Source organism: Eumetopias jubatus, unplaced genomic scaffold (assembly GCF_037043125.1).
Source record: "Eumetopias jubatus isolate StellerSeaLion01/CBP00866 unplaced genomic scaffold, mEumJub1_p1.0 scaffold_1, whole genome shotgun sequence".
NCBI classification, from domain to species: Eukaryota; Metazoa; Chordata; class Mammalia; order Carnivora; family Otariidae; genus Eumetopias; species Eumetopias jubatus.
The window spans coordinates 215,954,992-215,967,578 of NW_028274807.1; the positions used below are offsets into that span (position 1 = coordinate 215,954,992).

Here is a 12,587-nt window from a genome sequence, read left to right on the forward strand (position 1 = left end):
TTCCCAGGCCCCTCATCCTGGATTGGAGCCAGGCCCTTTGTGCTGAGCCCCACATGGCCCAAGGCCTCCAGTTCCTTGTCTGAAAGTGGAGGACATGGCCAAGGTGGGCTGGAACCAAGGGGGCTGGGAGCCTGGGACCTCTGGAGGCAGAGCTGGGTAGAAAGCAGGACAGGGTTTTCTCTGCAAAGAATATTGCTTCTTGCCCAGGCTTGAGGGCCGGGCTGGAGGCCAGGCGACGGGGGCCGTGTGTGCAGGTGGCAGGCATCAAGGGGGGCCAACCAGGCTATCATGCAAAGGAGGGATTAGGGGCTGGTGGGGCCCTGCCTCGGTGCTGCCACGGGGCCCCCAGGCTGCCCCAAGCGCCAGTCTACCTCTCTCCACAGCCCTGAAATCCTCGCCGTCCAAGAAGGGCCGTGGTGCCTTGCTGGCCGTCAAGCCCCTGGGGCCCACAGCTGCCTTCTCAGCCAGCCAGATCCCCAGTGAGCGGGAGGACGCACAATATGACCTCCGGGGGGCCCGCAGCTACCCCACACTGGAGGATGAAGGTGACCGGGCAGGCTGGGGCGTGGGTGCTTTGGTGACGGGAGAGAGAAGGGGGCTGCTGGGGAAAGGCGATGTCCCTGGGGAGCTGAGAGGGGAGGGCATACAGGGAGCAACCCAGTGTGAGGAAGGGTTTCCTGAAGCTAGTGACCTGGGTGAGAGGGGCCTGGGTCACAGTCACCCCCCGCATCCCAGCCCAAGGTCTGCAGCCATCTGGGGAGGGGGAGCAGCTGGGGCTGTAATAGGGAGAGCTGAACAGAGAAGGTCCCACCCGAAGAGGTGACCCACCCATCACCAGATGTCCAGAGACCTAGAGGAAGGAAGCACTTGATGGGGTTGGGCATGATGTTTTGGAAGGTCCCTCCCAGTTCCCAAGGTTAAAGAGTCAAAGATTACAGGCAGGGAGGGGCTGGGGAGGGGGGAATAGCATCCAGGAAGGGAAAAACTGCAGGTGCAAAGGCCCTGGGGCAGTACAGGGCCTGGTATGTTGGAGGGACAGCAGGAGGCCTGTGTGGTTGGAGCAAAGTCAGGGAGGTGGGGGAGAGAGAAGAAGCGGGCGGGTTGACAGGACCTGTGCGCCTGAGGAGGGTTTGGATTGCGGTTTGAGAGTAGGTGGCTATTGGAAGCCTTTGTGCAGAGGGTAAATTCGAAAGTATTTGCCCTCTTAAAGCTGCCGAGCAGAATGGAGTGTTGGGTGGCAGGTGGGGCCGGGGCCTGGATTGCTGAAGGTGAGCCAAGCTGCAGGTGGAGCCAGAGGCCTGGAAGGGCTGCCGCAGGTGCCCACAGCCCTCTCCCCACAGGTCGGCCCGACCTCCTGCCCTGCACGCCGCCATCTTTTGAGGAGGCCACCACCGCCTCCATCGCTACTACCCTGTCCTCCACGTCTCTCTCCATCCCGGAGCGATCGCCCTCGGAGACGTCCGAGCAGCCGCGGTACCGGTGAGGGGCCTGGGCTGTCTCTTTCCGTGAGGTGGGGGCGGGGGGGCACATCCGCAGCAAGGGCGGGGCGGGCGGCCTCCCACTCCCCCCCCCCAACCTACCTGCTTGGTCTCTCTGCAGGCGGCGCACACAGTCTTCAGGACAGGATGGCCGGTGAGCTGAGACCCCAGCTCCCCCCCCCAGCCGCCCCGCCCTCCCCCCTCCCCCCTCCCTCTCCCCCTCCCCCCTCCCCCCTTGCACCTCCTGCGCTTTCCCACCCAGAGCTCCGCCTCTCTGCCCCGCCCTTCCCCCCTCCCCCCTTGCACCTCCTGCGCTTTCCCACCCAGAGCTCCGCCTCTCTGACCACTTTTCCTGGGCACAGATTTAAGTTAGGCTTTCGAACTGCACAGAATCTTGAGTCACTTTGTACTCATCTCCACACACATACCCGGGGGGGGGGGGGGCAGAAGCCCCCTCCACCTGCGTGCTGATCCTTTTTTCTTTTTATTAAGTATTTTTATTCTAAGAGGTACAAAAGAGAATATAGTGAGACACCTCCCCCTGCCGCATGCCTCTTCCCCTCCCTGGGAGCAACCCCGGGACGGGTTTTTTTTCTCTTTCTACAAATATTTTATGAATATACAAGAAAACAAACCTACGGGCCTGTTTCTGCGTTTTGTCTTGCCACCAGCCTAGCTCGGTGCCCCTTGCTTGGCGCACTCAGCAGATACAGGTCATCTGTGAGCAGGTGGAGCGCCTGCGGGCTTCCTTCCGTCTGACAGAATGTAGCCTGCCCTCGGGGCTCTTCGGTTGTTGCCAACTCGACCACAGTGAATAGGCCTTGTTGCTTCCCTTAGTGTTGGGGCAGTTATTCCTGCCATTTGAAAAAGAACAAAACCTCACCACAGAAAACACATTGGGCAGAATGCACTTCCCTCTGTCCTGCTGCCTGCTCCCACCTCGGCGGCCTTTCTGCTCTCTAGTGCTGCCATCCAGAGTCTGCATGCTGGGCCACCAGAATGTTCTGACACACCGACAGCAGGGGCCTGGACCTTTGAAACCCCTGGAACCACCCCACCCCGAGGCCAGGCCCCAGGCCAGTGCTCAGCTACCCCCCGGGAGGGTGGGCAGGATCCAGGCCACCATTCACAGATGCCCCTGCTGGTACCAGAGTCACAGGATGGCCCCAGGTGGCCAACCTTTGCCCCCTTGCAGACCCCAGGTGGGCATGACCGCCCGAGGGACCAGGAGTGAGCTGGGCCAGCTCAGGGCACCGGTCAGATGGCACCCAGAGAGAGCACCCCATGGAGGCTCCCAGCAGGGCTGGAGATCCGCGCTGGCCTGGAGCTTGGCTGGCGCCCCTGGGGGGCAGAGTTAGGGTGAGGAGAGAGTGAGGTGCAGCTTCCCACTGCCTCCAGGCCCCAGGAGGAGACGCATGCGGAGGAGGACCTGCAGCAGATCACGGTGCAGGTGGAGCCCGCGTGCAGCGTAGAGATCGTGGTCCCCAAGGAGGAGGACGCGGGGTGAGTGTCCTATTGCCAGACTCGCACACGTGCGTCTGCTCTGATCTCATTGGCTGAGCATGGTCACGTGGCTAGCTGGCAGCAAGGCAGGCTGGGGAATGTAGTCCACGTTCTGGGCAGGGAAGGGGGGGTGAGGGGAGGCTGGGAATGGGGCCTCCCACTGGAAAGGGGGGGATGCCGGGCGTGGGAACCAGGCAGTCTGCGCAGGGGCCGCTGGGGGCTGGGACTGCTGCCTCATCAGGGCCTCTGATCTCCGGCAGAGCTGCAAGTGAGGTGTCAATCCTGGCGTTCTCACCCACCGTGGCCCGGAGCCCCCGGCTTGCGGGAGGGGGCTTTCCGGTCCCCCTGGGAGCCACCTCTGGACGCAGTCCCCTTTCCCAGCTGTGTTGTGTTCCTGTGTCATTCACTTCCACTCTTCCTTAATGCCTTCCTTCCAACTTCTGGTTTGTCTCCGTGTACGGTCCTCCCTTTCTGGCGGAGGTCAAATGTTTGGGCTCCTTTTTTTCTGCAGCTGCTGTTCTTGGCACTGCACTCCTGCCGTGTTCCGTGGGTTCAGCGGGAGGCAGGTCTTTTCTACTGGCTCTTTGATAGAGGGCAGTGGCCTTCAGCCACCGGGGACACAGGGCGGGGTCTGGGGACACCTGTGCTTGTGACCCCGGGGCTCCTGGTGCCGAGGGCATGGGGCCAGTGACGCGCTCCCACCAGCACCCGGGACCCCCTCAGAGAACTGTCTGGTTCACCCGCCATGGTGCCACAGGGGAGAGACCCTGCTCTAGGGTTTATTTACAAGTGTCTCTCAACTTCCCAGGATTTGAAAACCTGTTTAGGTGTTTAGTACTTATGTCTATTTTAATTCAGTTACAGGTTCAAGAAAGTGGCCTTTAAAAGTGGATGTATATTTTATTTTTTTTTAAGATTTTACTTATTTACTTGACAGAGACACAGTGAGAGAGGGAACACAAGCAGGGGGAGTGGGAGAGGGAGAAGCAGGCTTCCCGCTGAGCAGGGAGCCCAACGCGGGGCTTGATCCCAGGACCCTGAGATCATGACCTGAGTCGAAGGCAGACGCTTAACAACTGAGCCACCCAGGCACCCCTAAAAATGGATGTATATTTTAAAAACGGATCAAAGCCTTCACGGTCAAATACAAAATTCAGGTTTTTTAAAGATTTTATTTATTAGAGAAGAGAGAACAAGCTGGGGGAGGGACAGAGGCAGAGGGAGAAGCAGGCTCCCCACTGAGCAGGGAGCCCGATGTGGGGCTCAATCATAGGACCCTGGGTTCGCGGTACTTAACCAACTGAGCCACCCAGGCACCCCAAAATTCATTTTTTAATGTCAGTGGGCGTGTGGGAGAAACCTGTGTTCCCTGTTGAGGGATGGAACGTTCGGACCTGGCCGTGTCCAGTGTATTGATCCGTTGCTTTACATCCTTACTTGTTGGTCCCATTTGGTCTGTTTGGTTCTGTGTTTGCATTGTTATCAAATTTTTCTTGCTTGCCTTGGGATTTCTGCTTTACATGCTTTTAAAATTTCTCTTCTATCTCAAGACACCTTACTTAGCGGTAACACACACACCCCCAGCCTGCACTTGGCCGTCAAGAATTATGTCACAGATATGCAGATGGACGTGCAGTGTGACACACCTTTCAGCCTTTGTCCCCAAAACAGCCCACCCGCCCACGCTGCTGGAGAGCCAGCTCTCTGTGGTTACAGGTGCCCCCCATTTCGGAGCTGGGCATTTTGCTCACGAGATGGAAATTGTACCCCAATCACCCGGCCACCAACTGAGGCCTAGGCCTAGGCCTCGCCTCACCTTCCATCTGGAGCCTGTTTCCCGTCTGTAACTCAGGACAGCAGCAGCCCCCGCCCTCGGGGAGAGTTGCTGGGTGAATTCATGCCAGGCTCCTGAAAGGGCCTGGCACATAGTAAGTACTCAGTGAAGATTACAGAGGTTCTGGCCCCAACATGGGGGTGGGTGCCAGGTGTCCCTACTTTACAGATGAGGATACTGAGGCTTAACGATGGGAAAGGACTTCAGGGTCACCCAGGGCGTGAGTGGTGAGGCGTACCTGCCCACCCGTGTGTGCGCTTGAGCAGGGGTGGGTAGGGACTCACCTGTTAGTGGGTGGGCAAATCCTCCTCACCCTTGCCTCAGAGGTATTTGGGGGTGGGGGGTTTGTTTTATTCGGCTTCCTGAGTCTTTTGTCTCTGTGATGACCTCCTGATGAGAGGATGGGGAGGCGAGCTGGGGCTGGGGCTGGGGCCACAGGTGCTGTCCAGAGCCCCACCTCAGGACTCCCGTGTCGGCGTGTCCCCAGGGTGGAGGCTTGCCCAGCTGCTGCCGCTGCTGAAGCAGAAACCACCAGCCAGGCCTCGGAGCCCGCCAGCCAGGCCTCGGATGAGGAGGACACACCTGCCACGGACATCTACTTTGTAAGTCCCCTGCGGCTCCTTCTGTCTCCTGGTCCTCGACCAGACACACACTGCCATGCACACACACCCACGCACACTCACGGGGCACTCATGTGGACACAGTGCTCTCACTGGTCAACACTCACATCCATATACTCTTGCACGACCAGTGTGCCCTCACACGCATTCACACTCACACGCTCCCATGGCGTCGGAGCGCCCTGCCCCTCGCTGTCCAGGCCAGGCCACTCCAAGGCTAGGGAACTGCCCCGTCCCTCCTCCCCAGGCCTTGTGACCACCACCAGGCCACTGGGCAAGGCCCAGGTCCTAGCCATGAACACCGCGTCTCCCTAGGAAACATCTGGAGTCCTTAAGCTCTGAGCCCCACTGGGCCCCCTTCGGTCCTGGGCAGACCCGGGGCCAGCCACTGAGGGCTGCAAACTGTGTGGATCTTCTCCCGCTGGGTGGCGGGCGCAGCTAGGTGGGTTCTGTTCTCAAGGAGGCCAGGGGATTGTGTGCTTCATGCTGCCCTCCTCACTGGCCGAGGACTCATGGCTGCTCCCTGATGGGGCGGGGTCTGTTGGAGCAGGAAGGGGCCCTGCTCCAGGGACCCAGGACCTCTCTTCCAGAGCAGGGGGTCACCTACCCCTTTGCATCTCCCATAGGCAGACACATCAGCTGGGCCGGGAGCCTGGGTGAGGTGGGCGCGGGGTGGCCAGGGAGCCTTCAGAGTCCAGTCCAGTGACCGCCCCCAACCCCTGACAGTGGGTCCTGAGGCTGCCTTCCTCGGGCAGCCCTATTCGGTGGTCAAAGGGCCTTATGCAATGAAGGGGACTGCCTGTCCTTCCAGGCTTTCAGTCCTGTCTCTGCCCCCGTGGCCAGTGAGCTGGGGGCCCGCGGCCATGACTGCCTTATATAGCACCACCCTGCTCTCTGTCTTGGGGCCTCTGTCTGGCTTGGAGAAGTGACAGGCGCATGCACTGTGTGTGTGTCCCCACACTCGCCGTCAGCTCCCCGTCCCTGGGTGCTTGGTTTGTGTCCCACCCTGTGGCTCAGCGTGTGAGGAGGCCCCAGGGGGCCGTGTCCTGTGTGTGCGTCTGGGTCCTGACACCTGAGTGGGCGGCCAGGCCCTGCGGGCAGCGGAGAACGTAGCGACCACAGGGGCCCCCACCGCTCTGAAACTCACCTGCCGCTTGGCCATCGGCTTTCCTGCCCCTGCCCAGCGCCCTCCCCGCCTGACCGCCCGCCAGATTCCTGTCGCCTCATCCTGTGCTCTGTTTGCTTCCTCCCCGCCCGCCCGGCCCGCCCAGTTCACCGATGGGAGGTACTGGATTTACTCTCCCCGGCATCGCCGACTGCGGGCCGTGACGCTGAGCTCCTCAGGGACTGTAAGTGACCACAGCAGGCGTCCAGGGAGCCCAGCCCCCGGTCCACCACCCTGGGCAGCAGGGAGCCACAGGTCCTGGCTGCCCCTCGTCCCCTGAGAAGGGACTTGGGGAAAGAATCACTACGACTGAGGCCGGTCGTGTGTCCCCCAGCGATGTCACTTAGGTCCCTCTGAGGTGAGCATTGCTAGGCCTGCAGGCTCACAGCCAGGGCTAACGGGACTTGGCTGCAGTGGTGGGGTCTGCATCTGACCCTGGCCCCTGGCTGCCTCTGCCCCTCTCCCCAGCCTGCCTGAGTCAGGGACAAGTCGGTGGACACTTGTCCTGTATTCAGACCTGGCTGCCGATGGCTCCCCCAGGGGCATCTGCCCTGCAGAAGCAGGGCAGTCATGTGGGTCAGCAAAGCCAGGCTCTTAACTGCAGGAGGGAGGAGATGTATTTCCATACCCACTTCACAGTTGAGAAACCAAGGTCTCGGCTCCCCAGAAAGCCCACAAGAGGGCATGGTTTAGGTAAAATCGGGGTCCAAATTCCCAAGCAGCCCCCGTGTTTAGTAGATGCTCATCTATCTATTGTGTTTGGGACACTCTGTGGATATCATGTAACAGTAGTATTCTCAGGACCTATTACTCTCCTCACGAGCAATAGATGAGGGGCCTAGAGAGGCCAAGTAACCTGCCCAGAGCCACACAGCGCTCAAGCAGGCAGAACAGGTTGAAATCCTGAAGCAGGAGTTTCTGTTCTCAAGATGAGGCCCCTCGGAGGCTCACACCCCCAGCCCCAAATGCCTCTGAGCGTCACTGGGTGTCCAGCTCTGCCGAGCAAACCCAAGAAATGAAAACCACTTCCCCAGACATTCCCACCATGCTGTGTCCTGCTGAGACAGGGACGCCACACCCCTAAAATGATCCAAGAGCTGAGGACGCACAGCAGGCCCTGAGGGCCGCCCACCGGGGGGAACAATTTGCAAACGCTGCCTGCAGAGGGGTTGACCCCAGGGTGTGGGGATTTGGGAGAAGGAAGGGTGGGCTTCGTGGAGGGCACAGTGGAAGCTGGTGGGGGGCACATAGGAGCAGAGGGAGCAGCAAGTATGAAGGCTGGGTGAGTGGGAGCAGAGCCTAGCGCCTGCAGTGCTGGGGAGGATGTGTCCTTGGCCCCACTTTAGTGGGGTCATCACGGGGTCTGGGTCCTGCTGCCCGTGATCCCTCCGTCCGCCGGGACCAGCTCTTTGCAGAGTTCAGGTGGAGACCTTCTTGTCCCACGTTCTTGTCCCCTGGCTCTGAACATTGATGTAGCTGCCCTGTGTTGGACACTGGGCACGAGCAGCCCCAGACAGACCCTGCCCCCGGACTTCTGGGCAGGCTGGGGTTTTTGTGCGCTGTGACCACTAAGCAGTGAGCAGGGCCTATGCGCCATTATACCAGTTCATCTGCTGAGGATGATCTTCAAGGCGTGTGTGGCCCTGGGCCAGGTGCTCAGACAAGAATGAGCTGCCCATGGTGCCCGGTGGGCCAAGTGCCTCCTGCGGGTGCCACGGTCTGGCCCGTGAGGGCAGGTTCTGCAGCGAGAGCTGTAGGAGGGGCAGGGAGGAGTGGGCACAGAGGTGGGGAGAGGCAATGGGGGCCCCAAGGGGCAGCGAGGGCAGGGGGGCCTGCATTCACCCGGAGAGCACAGAGGCCACATGCTGGCGCTTGTCCTTCACCGGGCTCTGAAGAAGGCACCCCTGCAGAGGCGAGGCTGGTTGTAGAGACCTGACCAAGGAGGGGCAGGTCTGGGGGCTCGTTGGGTTGTGGCCTCCGTGGGTTTAGCCAGGGCAGGTGCCTGCTCAGGCCCCGTGCTCCGAGCAGAGGCCAGGCAACGGGGTCGGTCCACAAGCGCTGAAGACTGGGAGGTGGGGGTGCGCGGGAAAGAGGAAGAAGAAAGAGAAGGGGTCTGCGGGGGAACAGACTCAGGAGGGACTGGTGTGGGTGCTGGAAGAACATGCGCCCCCCCTCCGAGTCTGACCCAGAATGGGGAACCCTTTCCCTGACACCCCTGGAGGAAAAGCAGCCCACCCTCTGGCTGGGCCTCTGTTGTTTGCTCTCCGGGTGCCCGGGGCCTTTGTCTCCCCTGGCCGATCTGTGCGTTTGGGCACGAGGAAATGGGCTCCACCCTGCGCGCCCCACGGCACTCATCACCCAGGACTCCCAGTGGAGGGTCCTCAGGGCCCCGCCCCGGCTGGCGGCGCCGGTGGCCACACAGCAGGCAGGACCTGAGGCTGGGGTGCTGCCGGGCGCCCCGGGAGGCCCGAGCAGGAGGGACGACCAAGAGGGCGGAGCAGGAGGGGAGGGGACAGCAAGCAACCCCCGCCCCGCCCCGCCCCCTCCCGCTCCGCTGTCCCAGGCCCCGCCTTGCACTCCGCGCCCCGCTTCCTGCCGCCTACCCCGCGCGCTGCCGCCGCTCCGCCCCGCCGGCCCCAGAGCCGTCCAGGTTGGGGTAGGGCCCGTCATGGGGAGGGCCGCGGGGGCTGAGCCGCCTACTCGTCGTCCGCGTTGGGGTCCGCCTCCTTTATTTCTGTTTCTTCCTTCCTCCTCTCGCCTCTCTCGCGCCTCCTCGCACCCCTGCTCTTCTGCGCCCTTCCTGCACGTGCACCCGCCCGCCCAGCCCACCGATGAGAGGAGCTGGGTGTACTCCCCGCTTCACTATAGCGCGCACGCCCACCCAGCCTCCGACGGCGAGAGCGACACAGTAAGTGCGCCCGCGGCTTGCCACGCCCTGGGCCGGGGCTTCGGACCGCGCGCACCGCCCCACCTGCGCAGGGACCGGCCGGGGAGACGGAGGCCGGGGGCGGGCGGGGGCGGGGCAGCGGCGGGGCCGGGCCCCGCCCGGGAGACCCCGCAGGTGGGGGTGCCGCCCGGCCCCACCGCTGCCCTCACCCGCCCCCTTGCCTTCCGCAGTAATTTCTATGCACTCACCGCCCTGGAGCCGAGCGCCCGCCGCCGCCGCCGCCCTGGCCGCTTCGCGGAGGCACTGCCCGCCCGCCGGACCCGCCTCCGCCGCCGGCCGCCGCCGCTCCTGTCAACTACCTATGACTGTGAACCTCCCTGAGTGTCCGATCACGTATTTATTTTGGGTCTTTACTCTTTGCACAAAGACGGCAGCACAGGTGTGCTTTTTTAGAAAAAGATTAAAAAAAAAAAAAAAACGTGTGGGAAAAAGGAAGAAAGTCCACTCCACTGCACTTTGTAGTTCTTTGCTGTGCTTGCATGTGTCTCCCTGAGGGAATAAGGCCTGTTGGCTCCGGGGACCTGTGCCCGGAGCTGAGATCCACACTCCGAGGTTCTCCTGCTCTCCACTTGGACGGGGTGCCCCCGCGCCCGCAGGCACTCTGGGCTCAGGCACTGGACATCCGCCCTTGGAGGTGGCTGACCAGTGGTCTGGGGGCGGCTCTCCACCCCCCCTCCATGTTTCCACCACCTCACCTGCCAGGTGACTCGGGAGCAGGAATGGCTAGGAGGCCACCCCTCTCCATGGAGCTCAGGACTGTGGGCCTCTCTGTCCTCCCCATGCGGCCTGCTCGGTATCTCGCAGAGAGGGCCTAAGGCCTACGTGAAGGGAGCCGCGCTGGGCCCTCAGGCCGTGGGACTTCCAGAGAGCGGGTCCTGGAGCAGGGGCCCTCTCATGGTCAAGTTGCTCTGCTGTCCAGTAAGAGATCCTCCTCCAGGACCGGGAAGGGCTTTCTTTTTCTTTTGAGGTGGTGACGTGTAAACAACTTAAAGGATAGGAGACAAAGTTCTTCGTGAAAAACACAATAAACTTTGGGGGGTTTGTCATCTTCAGGAGCAGCTCCCCCCGGGCTCAGAGACCCCACTGGATCCAGAGGGGACTATGGGAGCCGCTGGCATGGTGGGGTCTGTCCTGCCCCCACAGAAATGCCCTCCCACCTCTTGAGAGGTGGAACAGTGGGGATGGTTTCCCCCAGCCCGCTCTGCCCCCCGCCCCCCCGCTCCCCACTGGCTTGCTTGCTTGGGAGGAGCTAGGAGCTGGCTTGGAGCAGAAGCTACACCTGGAAGAATTTCTCCCAGCCCTTGCCTTCCTGGCGGAGAACCCACTGATCCAGGAGTTTGATTTTCTGAGTCCCTCGTCTGGGTCCCTCACCTGCTGTCATCTCCCCTCGCACGGCTCGCTTTGTGCGCCTGGAGGGAGCCTGTTGGACTGGCTGCCTTCTGTCCAGGACGGCCAGGGACGCGCCAGCATGCAGCCTGGGGAAGGCAGCCCTGAGAGGATCCATCAGAACAAGCCTGTGGGTGTCCCAGATCAGAAGCAAAATGATGCCCTCTCCTTGTTGCCCTAGGGGGCTTTGTCCAGACGGCAGGAGGTGTCCTCACCTGGATTTCAGATGGGCATCTGTCTGCAGGTGCCCTGGCTGCATGCCATGGGTTGCCAGTCCGTCCCTACCCCTTCCTGCCGAGGAGGTGAGCAAGCAGAGGCCTGGAGGTACATCTCAGGCCTTGAAGACTAACAGGGACGACTGTGTCACCCAAAAGCCGGCATTGGAGTCCCTGCCCAGGCCCCAAAGGCCGGATGTTCAGGCACGTTGTGAGTTCTGTGGGGATGACCAGAGCAGCACGCACAGTCCTGGAGCAGTGTGCCCCGTGTCCAGGGCATCCTCAGCCACTTGGAGCTTTAGGAGCAAGGAGGGGAGCTCTGCTGGTCCCCTCGGGCTTTCCTGAGTGAATCATGGAACAAAGGCATCGCTTGGATGCTGACTTGCAAGAGAAATTTGCAAGCCTCCTGGATATCATGATGTTTCTATTTTTGTGTTAGGTCGCTGAGACCTCTTTGGAGACCTGTTTTGTGGTGTTTGCATTCTTTGTCCCTTCAGAGAACTGTCACGTGGATGCTAACGTGGTCTGCAGACTGTGCCGATGGGAGTTGTTTGCTTATTATTTGGGGGGCCAGGGGCGGGAAGGCAAGACTTTATTTATAATGTGTAGCAAATTCGTGGCCTTTCCCAGGCTCCCCCACCCCCAGAGGAAGGCCCTGGACCCACCCAGCTGTCGCCGACCCCCGGCATAGAAATCGAAATTCCTTCGTGGCGACACCTTGTCTCCCTTGTGGCTCATCTCTGATGGCTGTGGCCGCTGAGAGCCGAGAGCCTGGGCACTGTCCGGATGGCTGAGCTGTGAAAACGAAAGACATTTCCCGAGACTGACAAGGTGCAGCTTCCCGAGAGCCCCTGCTAGCCTCCCTCCTCCAATCTCCCCGCGCCCCTCCCTCCACCACTTGGCTCAGTGCAATACTCCCCTTCTGGTGGGGTCCCTTGCCATGGTACTGTCGCTGCAGCCCCTCGGTCCGTACCGTGGGCCAGCGCCTTCCACCGCCTCTTCTCTGGTGGCTCAGTTGCATCGCCTGTCCCCCACACCCCACCCCCATGTCGTTTTTATGGTCGAATTGATTTCAAAACAATGAAACTGCAAACCTTGTGTGTCTTAATTCTCTCGGGGGGTTCCATGTGCTCAGCCCCCATGGTCTGGTGTGTGACAATCCAGAGCGCGGCCTCATCGGGCACAGAATGCCGTCTCTCTCAAACCCAGAGCCGTGGGCACCTCTGTAACTGTGCAGACCTGCTGGCCCCGAGTAACATATGCAGCCTCGGGCCCCCCTTCCCGCCACCCCTCCTTCTTTTTATGTTGAAGGGTTCTCTCTAATAAAATCGGGTAATAAGCATCAGCCCTCTTTCTCTTTGCCTCTGTGCGTTCCCGGGGTCTGCTTGGGAATTTAAGGACTGACTTTGAACGAGGGCAAAAAGAAACCTTGGTCATAT

The 12,587-nt window shown here is 61.1% G+C and overlaps 1 protein-coding gene across 4 annotated transcripts in view; it reads left to right on the forward strand.

The window, feature by feature from the left end:
• Nucleotides 1-12,493, forward strand: part of PIP5K1C (phosphatidylinositol-4-phosphate 5-kinase type 1 gamma) — a 51,781-nt gene extending 39,288 nt beyond the window's left edge. For 2 of the 4 annotated variants that reach the window (XM_028126053.2, XM_028126048.2), the window contains 7 exons: nucleotides 384-545; nucleotides 1,341-1,479; nucleotides 1,600-1,632; nucleotides 2,877-2,981; nucleotides 5,303-5,417; nucleotides 9,425-9,508; nucleotides 9,718-12,493. In XM_028126053.2, the coding sequence (XP_027981854.1) occupies nucleotides 384-545; nucleotides 1,341-1,479; nucleotides 1,600-1,632; nucleotides 2,877-2,981; nucleotides 5,303-5,417; nucleotides 9,425-9,508; nucleotides 9,718-9,720 (641 nt within the window). In that variant the 3' untranslated portion in view covers nucleotides 9,721-12,493. Of the gene's footprint in view, nucleotides 1-383; nucleotides 546-1,340; nucleotides 1,480-1,599; nucleotides 1,633-2,876; nucleotides 2,982-5,302; nucleotides 5,418-6,706; nucleotides 6,960-9,424; nucleotides 9,509-9,717 lie in introns of those variants that run through there. The other 2 variants (XM_028126045.2, XM_028126049.2) reach the window with 2 other exon arrangements.
• Nucleotides 12,494-12,587: the final 94 nt, after the last annotated feature.